Genomic DNA, 17,616 nt, shown 5'->3' with positions numbered 1-17,616 from the left:
GGTCATGTTATTATCACAGGTAAAAAGGTAAATGGTCTCTATATTTTGGAACTGTTTTTAGTTCAAAATATTGGTAAAGCATTAACAGGTAAAGGATTGAATGAAACTGAATTATGGCATGCTCGTTTTGGACACTTGGGAATGCAAAGTTTATCCAGACTGGTAAGAGACAATATGGTTGAGAGGTTGAATCTAGTACCATCTTCCATGATTGCGAGCCCGTTTGGATGCAATTCATGCATTTTTGGGAAACAAACGCGAGAAAAATTTAACATTGATCCAAGAATACGATCATCAAGGCCATTAGAACTAGTTCATTCCGATGTTTGTGGTAAATTGCCTGAAGTGACACATGATGGTTACAGGTATTTTGTTACTTTCACAGATGATTTCACACATTTTGTCATGGTCTACTTGTTGAGTCAAAAAAGTGAAGTTCTTGAAAAATTTAAAGAATTTGAGGCTATTGCTAATTCTCATTTCTCTCTTCGTATTTCTAAACTGAGGTCTGATAACGGAGGCGAGTATTATGGTAAAGAATTTTTGGCCTTCTGTCGAGGAAGAGGAATACAAATGATACCTACCGCTCCGTATACACCTCAACAAAATGGGGTAAGCGAGAGAATGAACCGAAGCCTAATGGAAAAAGTAAGAACCATTTTACATGAAAGTAATGCACCAATGAGTTTGTGGGGGGAAGCATTATATGCTTCATGCTATACACTAAATCGTAGTCCAACAAGTGCGTTGAAGGTGTTGAAAACACCGTATGAAATGTGGTTTGGAAGTAAGCCCGATGTAAGTAAGCTCAAAGTATTTGGTTGTTTAGCTTATGCACACGTTAATAAAGAACATCGGACGAAATTAGACAAACGAAGTAAAGTTCTTACTATGGTTGGGTACGCACCAAATGGATATAGACTATGGGACGAAGACGAAGGGAAAATAATAATTTCACGAGACGTAAAATTCGATGAAAATAATTTCTATTTCCGAAGTTTTATTGACGAGGAACGCAAGCAAGTTGAATTTCACGAGAAAGAAATTTTAACAGAATGCGAAATAGAAAATGAACAAGAATTAATAGACCCTCAGATTGAATCAGCTAATGCTTCTGATAGTGAAGATGAATTTGTGGACACCGAGAATGTTTCTAATGACCTCGAAGATATAGCTATTGATGAGAGACGCCGAAGTCAAAGAAACACGAGAACTCCAGCATGGCTGAATAATTTTGAAACTAGTTTTGTTATGTCTCATAATTCTGAAGAGGTACCACAACGAATTGATGAATTAATGCAACGCGACGATTGGCACAAGTGGGAACAAGCAATGAATGAAGAGCTTATGGCTTTGGATGATAACAACACGTGGACATTGGTTAGTGGGCTTCCTAAGGGAAGAAAAACTATCAATTCCATGTGGGTGTTCGGCATCAAAAATGAAGGTGGTTTACCACGGTACAAAGCTCGACTTGTTGCCAAAGGTTGCTCACAGAGGCCAGGGTTAGATTATTCGGAAACCTTTGCGCCAGTTGCGAAAATGACCACGGTTAGGACTATGCTGGCAATTGCTGTGAAGAAAAAGTGGTTAATTCATCAAATGGACGTAAAAACTGCCTTCCTATATGGGAATTTGGAAGAAGAAATATTTATGAATTTACCTCGAACCAAGAATGAAAATACAAGAATTTGCAAACTAAACAAGAGTTTGTATGGTTTAAAACAAGCGGGTAGAAGTTGGAATCATCATTTCACTGAAACTATTTCTAAGTTGGGTTTCAAACAGCTGAACAGTGATACTTGCCTGTATGCTTGTTTTGAAAAAGGGTTATTCATTGTATTATACGTTGACGATATTCTTATTTTTGGATGTAATACCGAGAATGTCCATTGGATTAAAAACAATCTTTCTAAAATATTTAAAATGAAGGATTTGGGACAGTTGAAAACTTTCTTAGGGCTGGAATGTACACGAAATATTGAAAAGGGATCATTAGAATTATTTCAATCGACTTACATTGCCAAAATATTGAACAGATTTGGAATGACAGATTGTAAACCAGTTGCCACCCCTATGGATGCAAATTGTAAATGGGTGAAATCAGGAAACTTAACTAATGAACCGTATAAGGAACTTCTGGGTTGTTTGCAGTATTTATCCCTGATGTCTAGACCTGATATAACAATTGCTGTAAATATTTTGAGTCAATTTCAGAGCTGTCCAAGTGAGGAACACTGGATTGGGTTGAAGAGGATTCTTCGATACCTTAAAGGGACGATATCTTTTCGTTTGCTATATCATCAAGATAAAGACGACGTGCCACTTAAGGGTTATGCGGATGCTGACTTCGCGAATGACGTTGAGGAACGTCGGTCTAATTCGGGATATGCTTTTGCGGTGTACGGAAACATCGTGTCCTGGAGCAGCAAGAGGCAACAGCTCGTGACACTTTCGTCTACAGAGGCTGAGTTGGTTTCGCTTTGCTATGCTTCTAAAGAAGGTGTATGGATGTCGGGTATATTGCGTGAAGTTGGGATACAATTTGTCCCGTTCACTATATACGAGGACAACATACCCTGTATTAGAATAGCAGGAGAGCCAAGAGAACATCAAAGAAGCAAACACATCGATATTAAATATATGTATATGAGAAATCTGATTAAAGAGAAGAAAATGATACTGGAATACATTAAAAGTGAAGATCAGATTGCAGATTTGTTTACTAAACCATTATATAAAACTCGATTTTGCAAATTAGTTAGCAGTTTAGGAATGATAAATTGAGAGGAAGTGTTGGAAAATCAATTTTCGGTATGTAATATCAATTCATCATTACTATGTTTATTCTGTACACCTGTACACTCGGGATACCACAAGAGAGCAATATTGCGAGAGAGAAAGCTTTAGCCATTAGTTCGGACGATGCCGACGCTCTGAGTAGGGAAGGTAGTAAAGTGATGAGTATCCATCGCTGTCGAACTAGGGAGTAGAATAAAGACATAGGCGACTCATACAATGTAATGTAACTCTAAACTCGAAGGTACTTTGAGTCGATCATACCGATACTAAAGAATGGTCAAATAAAGAATGCGAAAGGCATATTATTTGAACTGTTTCTGGGTTGCGGTATTATTTATGATTTATGAAAGAAAACCCTTTTACAGGTTCGTTGAAGTGTGGTGAAGACCCTACCCGGTTTTCTCACACAACTACACTCTGCTAACACATCTGATAAAGATTTGGCAGGTAGCGTACAGAAATCCTGGCCGTACATTCCTGGATGGATTCTGGCTAAAAGTGACCAGCATCGGTTTAACCGCTTCTGTCAGAAACGGTTGTTGCATTTGAGCGATTTTTTGGCCAGAATAATCGCACAGAACGCGCAAAATGCTGGCAGAAACGCTGCCAGAATCAATTTCGCTTTGCTCAACTTTTGCTAACTTTTTGGTTGCCACGGTGACTGGGAACCACTCCCGACTAACCGGTAGGGTGTCCCTCGACGCTGATCATGCCCTGTCAAAAAATGCGGACGAACATGGTCAGGCGATTTAAATAGAGCACTCTAATTAGAGTGTGGCCAAGAGGCCATGACGTATCCAAACGAAAATGGAATTTGACGTATACACAATAGAAATACGTCAAATTTCAAGTTCGTTTGGATACGTCATGGCCTCTTGGCCACACTCTAACTAGAGTGCTCTAGATTCAAACGGTTTGACATTTAACTCAACTCGCCTGTGCTAATTGCCCCTAGGAACAAATGCAATTTGCGAATGCGATTTAAAGGCAATTTCAACACTTAGACAAATTTTCGGGCGGCTGAAAAGGACTTGGTTGTTTTTGCGTTTTTCAAAAATGGCGGTTCATGTTTGTCTTAAGCTTAAAATAGTTTTTTGAAACGATTGGCGTGTTCTCGCTTGTATTTTGTTTGTCTAGTGCACTTTATTTAGCCAACGAATGTGGGAAATTGTGGAATCGTGTGTAAATATAGTGGAACAAGATATCTGACCTAAACTCTTAATAAAAGTCAGATTGTGGTAAGTTTTGGTGTGCAATGCCAGCTTCACCATTGATTCTTCCTATAGTTTGGTGGTGATTACCTAGTGTAGTGATAAGTTTATGTGAGTAGATAATGAATCCGAAAATAAGTAATATTAATATTATTACTGGGCCCAGTCAAAAAGGTCAAGTTGCTGGCTAACGGGGTGCTATTTGCCAACTTGGATGCGTTAATTGCCCGAGTTGAGTAATTGCCCGAGTTGATTTAAATGTCAAACCGTTTAAATCGCCTGACTTTTTTCTCCGCATTTTTTTTGACAGGGGGTATGCTGCCTTTTTTACGGTTACTGACCAGCACTACATCCATTTTTTGGGGTGCCAACTACAATTTCGCGTCAGCCAACCAGGTTTCCACGATGAAAATGAAATTAAGTGCCAATGAAAATGATATTGCGTTAAAATGATGCAAAAATAAAAAAAAACTGTTGTCTCGGCTATATCGTTCTCAGTAAATTGAAATATAGTTTTGCCAAGTACGCTTCAATGTAATGCTTAGTATTTATTCTTAGAGTACAGAATTCACAGACGTAATACAGAAATTAAAATTGGGTACAAATTGAAAACTTGTCATTTGTCAACGCGACAATCACTTTTGGAGAGTTTTAGTGCTCAGTCGTTCACAAAACTTCTACTTTTTTTAATTATTCGTTTAGTGGACTCGGTTCAATGCTTTCGCTAATCGGAGCAGTGGTTCTTTTATTCATTTCTATCTATTTTCAACAATAAAAATAATCAAACGAGTGTTAAAGAAGGCCAGCAGATCTTGCGTAAGCTCTTAGCAATTGCAGGTGGATACCTGTTTACGAGGCGGGGAAATATTTTTACTTACCAACTGCATATAGAGGGTCTTCATATCTATCTCACTAATTAACTTTTCTGTGTCACCATCGTGGTTGTTGCCATTATCTTCGCGATCTTTCTTCCTTGCTTGTTTCATTTACGAATGTGAATTGCCTCATTGATTATGCTGGTTGTAGATTTTGAGATACCTGAAGCAGCTTTTGCCGTTGTCAATATTACCTGTACAGGTGCCACAAATTTGGCATATGTTTGCGTTCAGTGGTTTCCGATTAGGGTAAACCGTAATGTGCCGTTTTTTTTACTGAACCGGACCGTACTAGTTTGTCTTTGATAAGTGCCAAAAATGATTTGTTGTCTTTCGCATTATGTTTTGTACTGCATTTCTCCCAAATGTGACATGTATCTGCAAGTAAGCGGAATCCGATCTTGTAACCTTAATTATAGCATTGTCATACACAACCATGTATTTTAAATTATTCAAAATGAATGGTTTTGCCTGGGTCAATTCGTTGAACACTATGAGCACTGAGTACCTGACATGGTAGAACTCGTTAAAGGTGACTCTTAGGTTTAACCTCCATTTCACCTTCAGAAAATGTTCCTCGTCACTAATACTCAGTCTTCTGTGAGTCATCACAGTATTTGGCCGGAGCACCACTTCTTGCTTCTGCGACTCACTCATCTGAACAGGTTACTAGTCAAGAAGTATTGTAGCAGTGTCCTTTAATCTTCAGACAAGGCACACAATATAAATGTAACTATATCCCGGTCAGCGTGGCAAGCAGAAAGTTAGCAAAAGTTGAGCAAAGCGAAATTGATGCTGGCAGAGTTTCTACGAGCATTTTGCGCGATTTGTGCGAGAATTCTGGCAACGAATTCGCTCAAATGCAACAACAGTTTCTGACAGAAACGGTTAAACCAACCGATGTTGCTCACTTTTATCCAGAATAGAGCCAGAAATGTACGGCCAAGATCTCTGCACGCTTCCTGCCACATCTTTGTCAGATGTTTTGCTCGATTCGTGCTAAATTCTATCAGGTAGGAATTGCCAGGATCTTTGCACAGTTTATGTCCGAGTTATGCCAAAGTTTAGCTCGGTTCCTGTCAAAATTTGCCAGAAAACGCGAGCGAAACCGAGTTCGCCCTAGCTCAACTAACCCGACAGGATACGCGCAGAAATCTGACAGGGCTGCCAAACCAAGACTTACAGAAATCTAGCAGAGCGGTCTCTGCCAGAAAATTTGCTCACTGGGATCGATCGCTTCGCACTGGCTCGGACAGAAGCATAAACCACACTGAGTTCCGTGATCGTTGTTTTTGGTTGTGGGAAACAGCAATCTTTTTTAACTTCTCAACAATTTTTTTCACACTAAACTAGCTACAAAATTGTTAAATTTAAGTTTAATTTTAAAACAAGTTATTTAAATTTGCTTTTAAAACATTTCGGGGCGGAGCTTTAGCCCCCAAGCTCCCTTCTAGCTACGTGCCTGGAAATGCGCATTTGCACTACCAGATGGATTAGAACAGATTTTTTTTCAATTTCAGACCACTCTGAGTTGGTAGCGTCAGGTTGATCGCTAGGGATGTCTAGACTGTTACCAACTGCAGTAACCCGAGCTTCAAGATAATCATAATACATTACTGAAAACAAATATTTAGCGATAATGGGGGAAATTTTTGGGATTTTAAACTAATGTGGGATATTTCTGCGAGGTGCGTTTTTGCGCAGAATATTTTTCATTAAGCTGGATGTCTGATATCTTTAAGGTAATTCAAACTCATGAGTAGTTTTAGTAGTTTACCACACATTATTAGAAATTTCGAGGCAGATATGATAAGATTCGCCTGGAGCCAGGCTCGTGCGTAAGAGGATTTTTTAGGGGATTTGAAACCCTACCAAAATGGTTTCGAATTACTTTAAAAAAATTCTTAACTTGTTAATCACGAAAAAATTATACCGCCAGCCGTTTTGACACATAAAATATTATTTGAGCTCGGAAACAAGTCATTGAAGAAATCAAGAAAGAAATCTTGCGAGGGTTGCTGAAAAGGGATGTAAGTCAAGTTGGTCGGCATTTCCGGATCGGTTCACGTCTTGACAAGTTCCAATACTAGCAACAGTCGTGAGTAGGCCAGTTACATAGTAAAGGTCGGTCAGCGAGATAGCAACTGGAAGTAAAGAGGCAACAAAACAAACAATAAACGCAAGGATAGCAAACTTCACCGTCGATGGTCTCTCCGTGGGAGTGGCTGAAGCTTAATGGCTCAAGAAAACTGGCACGAGGATAATTATATGGTCATTTGCCTCTTTTTCGGGTTAGAGAAATCTCTTTAGAAAAATCTCTAACTCTATGTGCGAGGTTGAAAATCGAATCCAGGATGATCAATCTACCATTTACGTTTGTTACGTATCGGTTTTGTAACGTTCTAATTGTGGTGGTGGGGCTACACTGTACTCACCAGATATTAGGGTCGTTTCACGATTGTCTCCTGGAGAAATTTACACTAGGCGGACTTTTCTTCCCACACTTTGGTCACTGAGCGAATCGTAAATAATTTTCGGCAGAAACAAGTACCAAAAAGGACTACACTATTAACAAAATGGACGACACAACTTGTATATATAGACCATACACTAGTTTTATTACTCCCAATTAGAATAAAATTATTCACTTAACACTTTTTTGTACATGCGCCTTATTTTCTGCTAAACCTTCTTCTTGGTGCAACGTTGCGGCCTTGATGACGGTGGTCGACATGCAGCAGACTGGGGCGGGCTCCGATGGTGATGTAGACACTGGGTATCTACAAAATTTTAAAAGTATGGGAAACACTTCAAATAGTTGAGCCAACTATAGGGGCAAAATTTTGCTGATGAAAGTGTATATCTACGGCTAATGGGGTATAAGTTATTTAAGTTTTTGTTAGATAACCTTTTGACATCTTATGCTATTCATCAAAAACAACATTGTTCTACAGAATAAAACAATTCGAATATGCTTAGCCCGAATCTTGTTTTTCGGAAAATAGAAGGAAAATGATGGAAGATAGAGTTTTCCGTTAGTTTCTCGTGCATAAGAATCGGATTTTATGAGCATTTGATGATTTTTTGTACCATCAATTAAAAAATAATGATAACTTTGCTAATGACACGAAGTCTCTAATTATTTTTTGAGGAGTTTTTAATGTAGAATACATTTAAGGTTTCAATATAGGGGTCCCGTTTCAAAATATCGGCTGCGGCGCCGCGTCAGATTTTGAACGTTAATAACTTTTATCATACTTAACAGAATGATTTGATTTTTAGACCAATTTGTTGCAAATATGTTCCTCTATGCTGTATTAAAATTTGAAGTATGTATAACATGTACTAATAACAAAAAAAATGTGTTTTGAAAAATCTTTCGAAAACGACTCGGAAAAGTGAAAATTTTCAGCCCATCCCGCACAGAGCCGTCGTTATGGTAGACCAACCGAACAATAAAATAATGAAAAGTTTATATATAGGTCCATTACATGTTTGTTCGTATGGTTATTCGCATTGGGTTGCTTGACGAGAGCACTTGGTGGGGGAAAGACGGCATATTCCTTTGGTTAGGCCATTAGAAGCCGGACGGAAAGGAAAGGCTCATGCACGGCACGAGAACGAGCGAGAAAGCGATAGTAGTGCATATTAGCGCGATTATATAAATATCTGTCGGTCGGTTTTTCTCATCATTCGTATTCGTTCAAGCACTAGCAAGCAGCCAGTCCACCGAAGAAAAGCAGTCGGCGATGACGACGGCGGAAAAAGTGCCCCAGCTACTGGTGACTCATCGCAACCCGATCAGGAACTGTCGCCCTGCAAGAATTTCGCCCCAACTAAAGGGCAACAGAGTAGGCTATCGTTCCAGCGTCTGGGTCGTGAGATTGTGCAGGACTGCAAAGTCGAGCTACGCTTACAAAGCTCAGTCGTAATGATGCCCCGAGAAGCCAACGATGCCTACTTGGTCGGTTTGTTCGAGAATGCAAAATAGTGCTTTCTAGCTCACCGTGTCCGCGGGGAGTGCGTCTGAATTATGCTCCCGCAATAAAACAATAAACGGTTCTTTACAGGACCAATTAATTGTGTTCTAATAAGAGTTAAACTGAAATTTACATTTTATGGTGTATAACAAATAATTTTCAGAAAGCAATATAAGAAATACGATGTGTGGAAAGAAAGAAAGAGAATTTAAATTATCTTCTCTCGCTCGTTTTCGTGCACTGCTTTTCCATTCCTTTCTGCTGCTACTACCATCATAACTAAAACGAATGTGCGTGTTCCCCCACCATCTCATGACCAGTGTTGCCACAATTGCATGTCGCTATTACAATTTGAATTATTTTATTGATCCTCTCTAGTATTGATAAAATATAGAACGTGCAAAGTACACTAGTCGCATGCTTTTATTCGAACTTTTTGGCAGCCTCCGTTGATTAACTGCATAAATCGATTTGTTTGTGCAGCTCCTTGCTAGTAGCAAACTAAATAGCCTTTATCAGCGCTAACAAATAAAACAAAAGAATTTAAATTTGTGAAAATCTTCTTCTTCCTTCTTTTCAAATCTGCAACATTCTTTGAAAATATTGTTGGAATGTTGTTATTGAAAAACTGAACATGCAAGTTTGCTAGCACTGGCCACTAGATTGAAGGCGATGGAAAGACAGAATATTCGTTTTGGTTATGCTAGTATTGGTAGCCGAACGGAAAGGAAAGGCACAGGAATGGCACGAAAACGAGCGGGAGAGCGATAGTAGTGCTTTCTTGTGTTTTCATATATGAATATTGGTCGGTCGGTTTTTCTCATCATTCGTATTCGTTCAAGCACTAGCAAGCAGCCAGTCCACCGGAGGAAAGCAGTTGGCGATGATGACGGTCCGCAAAAGTGCCCCAGCTACTGGTGGCCCATCGCAACTAACTACCGATCAGGAACTGTCGCCATGCTAGTATTTCGCCCCAACTAAAGGGCAACAGAGCAACTAATCCGCTGGCTAACATTCCAGCGTCTGGTTCGTAAGGTTGTGTATTACTTCAAAGTCGAGCTACGCTTACAAAACTCAGCCGTAATGAAGCCACTGATGCCTACTTGGTCGGTTTGTGGGAGTGGGCGTAAATTACAATAAAAGCAACGGTTCTTTTCAGGACCAATCAATTGTGTTCTAGTGAGAGTTAAACTGAAACTTTTATTTTAAGGTGTGTAGCAAATTTTCAACAAGCAACATAATACGTTGGGTGGAAAGAAGTAGCTTGCACACGGAACAAAAATTTAAATTATCCTCTCGCTCGTTTCGTGCACTGCTTTTCCATTCCTTTCTACTGTTATTATCAGTATTACCAAAACGAATGTGTTGTTGCATGTGTTTAAGAGAAACGTTGAAGTCGCATGCTTCTATTCAAGCTTTTTGGCAGCCCCCGTGAACTAACTGCATTAAATGATTTTTTGTGCAGCTCCGTGCTAGTAGCAAACAAAATGGCCCTACCAGTGTCTGATTCGTGAGATTGTGCAGGATTTCAAAGTCGAGCTAAGCTTATAAAGTTCAGCCGTAATGGTACCCGAAGAAGCCAGTCTTGTCGTTTTGTTCGAGGCTACAAAACAGTTCGCCAGGCACGTAACTATCATGCCAAAAATATCCAACGATCCAGCGCATCACCATCAACACCAACGCCGATACCAAACGTTCTTTTCAGAACCACCATTATTACCATAGAGAATTATTTGAAAATTTCCCATTCAAACGTGATTCTGTTGAATATTATTAGATTTAAATTAACGTCTCGAATTGAAATCACGACGCTCCGGTTATGTGACAGACATTACCCACCCATCTTTTTTTATTGTGACCACGACACCCCATTTCAATATTTCTGAATGAACAGAAGGTCGAGTTTGGAAAGTTTGTAACTTTCATTGTACTTAACCAAATTACACAATGTTCGCACTAATGATTCAGAAATATGATCAGGAATCTTCTGTTAGATTTGTAAGTATGTATAATTTACATGAATAAAGAAAAATTGATTTTCAGGAATCAATTATTATCTGTTCTTCCATTGGCCAGTACTACGCGACTTCCTCATGCTAACAATTAATTTCATCGTTAGCCATCTCCCTCACCAAGGCCAACAACGCCAACAAAACCGGTCCTTTTCAGGACCACCATCATTTTTGTAAAGAATAATTTGAAATATTCCTCGCCCAAATCACCTTTTGTCCGAAAATTCCAATGAGTATCAACATATTTGAAGAACGTGTTCCTTATGTATTCTACATCTCTCCGGTTATGTCGCAGACATTACCCACCCATCTTTTTTTTTTTCCATTATTACTTCTAGGAGTTTTAATCACCAAATTTTTGTATCAAAAGATGCGCTGTATTCTGTTGCAAAACTTTTTTGGAAATACAAAGCCTTTCAAATTGACTATTTCGGAATTGTGTGATCTGAATCATAAAAATCAGATTTTTAGCACTCACCTCACTTTTCTGCATTTTTCTTCACTCTAACACGAAAATGAGACCTTTTAAACAAAATATGAATACGCCAATCAATTCAGAATTCAAATATATGTCATAACTTGCAACTAACTCGACATATTTGATTAATTGTCGAGATTTTCAACCCAGCTAGGTGGTTATTAATATACCAATTTTTCGTCATATGCTTATGAAAACCGATTCTGATGTACTAGAGAAGCACGGAAAACGCCGTCTTTCATCATTTTATTTCTATTTTTCGAAAAACAAAATGCGGACTAAGCATATTCGAATTGTTTTATTTTGTAGAACAGTGTTGTTTTTGATGAATAGCTTAAAATGTCTAACAAAAACTTAAATAACTCATACCCAATTAGTCGTAGCTGTACACTTTCTTTAGCCAAAATTACGCCCCGTTTGACTCAACTATTTGAAGTGTTTCCCATACTTTTAAAATTTTGTGGATACCCAGTGTTGTACCGTACTGAAATGTTGGCAACCGTAATACGCAGCATTGCGTTTCACATGCTAACGGCCGTAGAGTTATGCCAGTTTCTATAGCCCTTCTGGCAACCCGGTTTGCGATCATCGCCTTCGTGCATCGATCGGTCGGGATCATCAGACAGTCTAAATTAAACCTGCATGCGAACAAGATCAGCAAAATTTCTGAGTTTATTACTAGTTGTACAATTATCAAGTAAAGTGAAAGTTCAGAACGGAATAAAGTTTTCTTTCGTTAGAACGTGTGTGATTTAACGTTTTGTGTTGCCCGCTGTTATCCGCTTCTGCTCTGTTGCTGCTGTTTGCTGTTGCTTCCTACCGTCGCTGTTGCATCTTCTCGCCGGTCAGTTGTCTTGCACTGCAGTTAGGGTGATTAGCCCAGTTACTGCCATAACGACGCCGGACAGATTCTGGCGAGGAACAAAAAGGACACAACGTAGGGTCTCGGTAAGCGCCATCATAATTTTGGTGCCGTGACCAGGATCTGTTTCGGACCACGTGCGGAGCCTTTCACTGGACGTCGCCATTTTGATTCCCTTGACCAAGGGAAGGAAAGTTTTGGATCATCGCATGCTGCTGCCAAAATTAAATCCAAGGCTTAATTTAATTGGATACAAGGTAATTACCTGTCCAATCTGTGTTGCGGGTATCGCAGGTGCCCTTTAGATTTCCTTTTCTTTATTGCATGCGCGATTCGTATTGTTCCGGACCAACAATCGATTCAATTGATCGCGGAATTGGCATTGTGCTGGCCACAAAGCGCCATAGTGTTGGCCACAAAGCGCCATTGTTCAACGATCTGGATTAGAATAGGACCATTGTTCACTGTGGCGTCCCTAGCCGTGGTGAATCCGCCTGCTGAGCTGTACTGTTGCTGCAGTGGCATCTTCACACTTCCGTGGCGTTCCTAGCCGTGGTTTTCAACGTGATTTCATCTTTGCGGAACCGAATTATTTGCTGTTGCTGCTAACTGGATATTCCTGTGAGTTTTAGCCGGTTTTTTGAGCGCTGCTTCGGATCATCATCTCACCTACCAGTGCGGACGGTACTGTACTGTTCCTGTTGGCTGAATAAATATACAAGGCACATACTTGCCTTGGAAAAGGTGAGCCTCTTTCCAAGTATTTACCACCCCTCCTGTGGGTCTACTGTGGTCTTTCATTGTGCAGGTCGATCTACTGTTCCTGGTTAGCCACGTTCCTGATTCCCGCTATTCGAGATGGCGGAGGTCGACAATAGAAGCCAGCTACTGTCACGGAGAGCTACACTGCTTGCTGCTCTGGGTCGGGCAGAGGTTTTTGCTGTGGAGTACGACGCTCTTCGTGACGAATCGCAGGTACCTTTGAGGTTGGAGTACCTGAACGGAATTTGGAATAATTTGGAGACCGTTCAAGCGGAACTGGAGGACAACGAAACCAACGAAGATGGTAAGGTCGAGCATGCTACTGTGCGTGCTGATTTCGAGCCCCGGCTCTTTAAAATAAAAGCATGTCTTATTTCAAAATTGTCTCCTCTTCCTAACGATCGGAGCCCTCAACCCTCTCGTGTATCCTCCACTCTCTCTGGCATCAAGCTGCCAACAATTTCATTGCCTGAGTTCAATGGTGATTACATGCAATGGCTTGCATTCCACGATACTTTCTTGGCATTGATTCATTCAAACTCTGAGGTCCCGGATATTCAGAAATTCCACTATTTGAGGGCAGCTGTCAAGGGGGAAGCTGCTCAGTTGATTGAATCGATCGGTATCAGCTCTGCGAACTATTCTTTAGCATGGCAAACTTTAGAAAGTAGGTATTCCAACGATTATTTGCTGAAGAAGCGTCACTTGCAGGCACTGTTGGACATTCCGAGGATGAAGAAGGAGTCTGCTGCTGCGCTTCACGGGTTGGTGGACGAATTTGAACGTCACACCAAGATTCTTCGACAACTAGGAGAACCAACCGACGCCTGGAGTACCATTTTGGAGCATCTGCTATGCACGCGTCTGCACGATGACTCTTTGAAGGCATGGGAAGACCATGCATCTACCGTCGACAATCCGGATTACACTTGTCTCATAGATTTTCTGCAACGAAGAACTCGAGTACTGGAATCGATCTCAGTCAACCATCAAACTGCTGATTCGCATTCCGCTTCTGATCCACCAGCTCATTCGTCGAAGAGAACATTCCATTCACAGCTTCGTCTCTCTTCTTCTGCCTCCACAGCGAGTTTACCAGTAACACATGTTGGTGAGAAATGTGTCCTCTGTAACCAGTCCCATTTACTGATGAGATGTCAGCGTTTTAACCGACTTTCGTCGAGTGAACGTCAGCAGCTTGTGAAATCAATACGTCTGTGTCACAACTGTATGAAAGGTGATCACATTGCCCGCAGTTGTCCATCCAATTTCAACTGCCGTAAGTGCAGCCGTCGTCATCACACTCTTCTCCACTCTGAACAGCCCGACGGTCCCAGTCGATTCAACAATGAGGGTACATATACCGCTCCAGCTACAACCACTTCGACTTCTTCGCAGCCCAGTGGGTCTTCTGCAGCACAACCCGAGAGCATCCCGCAAACTGAAGTCAGTGCCACTGTCCAGCAGTACCGTGAGAACGTGTTCCTTCTCACCGTGATCGTTAAGGTGATCGATGCGTACGGTGAAGAGCATCTAGCGCGCGCACTTCTCGACAGCGCATCGCAACCGAACCTCATCACAGATCGTATGGCTCATATTCTACGCCTTCGAAGGCAGAATGTGAACGTCACAGTACAAGGGGCCGCCAAACTTTCAAAGCCAGTACGTGAATCCGTTTTCGCTCATGTTTTTTCTAGAAAGGGTGATTTTTCGTGCAGCGTCGACTTTCTTGTGATGGACAAAGTAACGGCGAACCTTCCATCGCAAACCATATCAACAAAAGAATGGCACATTCCGAAGGACTTATTTCTTGCAGATCCGTCTTTCAACGAGAGTCAGCCAATCGACATGGTGCTAGGTGCCAAACATTTCTACTCGTTCTTCCCGAGTGCTGCACGCCTGCAGCTGGGCCGAAACCTTCCTCTACTGGTGGACAGTGTCTTCGGCTGGATTGTTGCTGGGTCGACAAACCAAAATTCCCCTATACAAGTGACGTCACCCACCTCTATGGTTGTTTCGATGATTTCTTTGGAGGACAGTCTAGAGCGTTTCTGGAAAACTGAAGAGCTGACTACCAAGGACAACTACTCTGTTGAAGAAAGGCACTGTGAATCGTTGTATCAATCAACCGTATCCCGTGATCCTACAGGACGATACATCGTTCGGTATCCCCGTAAACCAGACTTCAACGTTATGCTAGGAGAGTCGAAGAGCATTGCACAACGCCGTTTCGGACTACTTGAAAGGCGTTTGGAACGAGACCCAAACCTAAAAGATGAATACCATTTGTTTATGCGAGAGTACCTCTCCCTCGGCCATATGCGGCTGGTCGAAGCGGACGACGAACACCACTCTCAAGCCTACTATCTGCCCCACCACCCCGTAATTAAGGAAGCAAGTACGACGACCAAGGTTCGGGTCGTATTTGACGGCTCGGCCAAAACTTCTACCGGCTTCTCTCTAAATGAAGCTCTTTGCGTGGGTCCTGTGGTACAAGACGATCTTTTGACCATCATCTTGCGGTTTCGTACCTTTCCGATCGCCCTGGTTGGTGACATAGCCAAAATGTACCGACAAGTACTTGTTCACCCCAACGATTCTCCTTTGCAGCGCATCCTTTGGCGATTTTCAAACCAGTCTCCAGTCCAGATATACGAACTACTCACTGTTACGTATGGTCTCGGTCCATCTTCTTACCTGGCAACACGAACTCTACAGCAACTGGCAGAAGATGAAGGTCGAACATTCACTGCAGCTGGCCCAGCACTTAGAAAGGGTTTCTACGTGGACGATTTTATTGGTGGAGCTCAAACCGTGGAAGAAGCAATCCGTCTTCGCATAGAGCTCGCTGAACTATTGGAAAAGGGAGGATTCGCACTACGCAAATGGACCCCTAACCGGCTCGAAGTTCTGCAAGGTCTCACCGATGATCAGATTGGCATGCAATCCGCTTTGCACTTTTATCCAAATGAAACCATTAAGGCATTGGGGATTAGTTGGGAGCCCGAAGCTGATTTCCTTCGTTTCGACTCACAGATTCGACACAGCGATGAACACCCGTCAAAGCGAACGATTCTCTCCGACATAGCACGACTATTCGACCCTCTTGGATTAATCGCCCCTGTCGTCGTCCGAGCGAAAATTTTAATGCAGGAACTGTGGCTTCTATCCTGCGGCTGGGATGATCCTGTACCAGAACCCATCAAGTCTAAATGGGAAAGCTACCATCGAGAACTGGCAAAGATTTCGGAGCACCGTGTAGACAGGTATGCCTTATTACCCGGCTCATCTATTCAACTGCACACCTTTGCAGATGCTTCCCAATCCGCATACGGTGCATGCACGTACGCTCGCTGTGAAGATGGACGAGGAAGAGTGAGGATCCAGCTTTTGGCTTCAAAGTCACGCGTCGCCCCACTGAAGCGAATCAGCATCGCTCGATTGGAACTGTGTGCTGCCGTGCTAGCTGCTCATCTGCACACCCACATCAAAAAGGCCATCGACGTCAACATAATAGCATCCTATTTCTGGTCCGACTCAGCTGTCACTCTACAGTGGCTACGATCTCCACCAAACGTATGGCCCACGTTCGTTGCCAACAGAGTGTCAGAAATCCAGCAGTACACACACGTTCCTGGAGAAGAAAATCCAGCTGACCTGGTTTCGCACGGTATGTCTGTCGAAGATTTCCTCAAAAGCTATTTGTGGACTAACGGTCCCAGTTGGTTAACACATTCACTGCAAAATTGGCCCAATTCGATACCCCCAGGTGTCCCAGAAGAAGAACTGGAAATAAAAACAACCGTCGTTGTCGCTCAAGTAACACCTACAGTGCACCCCTGGTTTCTACGATGGTCATCATACAATCGCTTTCTTCGCATCATTGCATACTGTATGAAATTCGTCACCAATACCCGAGCAAAAGTGCGCACGCAGCCCCCACCGACTCCCATCGACCGATCACTTACCGTCGACGAAATAACAAAATCAAAAACGCTTCTCATTCGTTTGGCTCAACATGACGATTTTGCTGCGGAAATAAAACAATTGGAGGAAGGCAATTCAGTTTCGAAGCGTTCCCCCCTTCACTTGATGAGCCCATTTATAGACCCAGAGAGAGTGTTGAGAGTGGGAGATCGTTTGAATCTGTCGCAATTACCCTACCAAGCAAAGCACCCTGCTTTAATTCCTACCAATCATCCGCTAACTCGCCTCATCGTCGAACATTTTCACCGGAAACTATTCCACGGCGGCGGACTGACTGCTGCTGACAACAATTCGAGAGGAATTCTGGCCCCCCAGAGGTCGTAAACTAGTACGCAGCGTCGTCAGATATTGTTTTCGTTGCACACGCCTCAATCCGGTACCTGCCCAGCAGCAAATTGGTCAATTGCCAACCCCAAGAGTAATACCCAGTCGTCCATTCAGTGTCACCGGTGTCGATTATGCGGGTCCATTGTACCTTCGACCAATTCACAAACGTGCCGCACCTGCTAAAGCCTACCTGTGCCTCTTCGTGTGCTTCGCGACCAAAGCAGTTCACCTAGAATTGGTTAGCGATTTGTCCACCCAAGGCTTCTTATGTTCTTTACGAAGATTTATTGCCCGGCGTAGCCGGCCCGCACACATTCATT

The 17,616-nt window shown here is 42.0% G+C and overlaps 1 protein-coding gene across 1 annotated transcript; it reads left to right on the top strand.

Moving 5' to 3' along the window:
• Nucleotides 1–13,078: 13,078 nt before the first annotated feature.
• On the top strand, nucleotides 13,079–17,293 carry LOC131680615 (uncharacterized). Its single transcript, XM_058961330.1, has one exon. It carries the CDS (start codon nucleotides 13,079–13,081, stop codon nucleotides 17,291–17,293), a length of 4,215 nt encoding a protein of 1,404 aa, XP_058817313.1.
• The last annotated feature ends 323 nt before the right edge of the window (nucleotides 17,294–17,616 follow it).

Source organism: Topomyia yanbarensis, chromosome 2 (genome assembly GCF_030247195.1).
Source record: "Topomyia yanbarensis strain Yona2022 chromosome 2, ASM3024719v1, whole genome shotgun sequence".
Taxonomy (NCBI): Eukaryota; Metazoa; Arthropoda; class Insecta; order Diptera; family Culicidae; genus Topomyia; species Topomyia yanbarensis.
Note: the sequence above shows the minus strand (reverse complement) of the source record. Positions and strands in the feature narration are given on the sequence as shown.

Coding starts and splice junctions, on each gene's coding strand:
- LOC131680615 (XM_058961330.1), top strand. CDS start 13,079: ATGGCGGAGGTCGACAATAGAAGCCAGCTACTGTCACGGAGAGCTACA.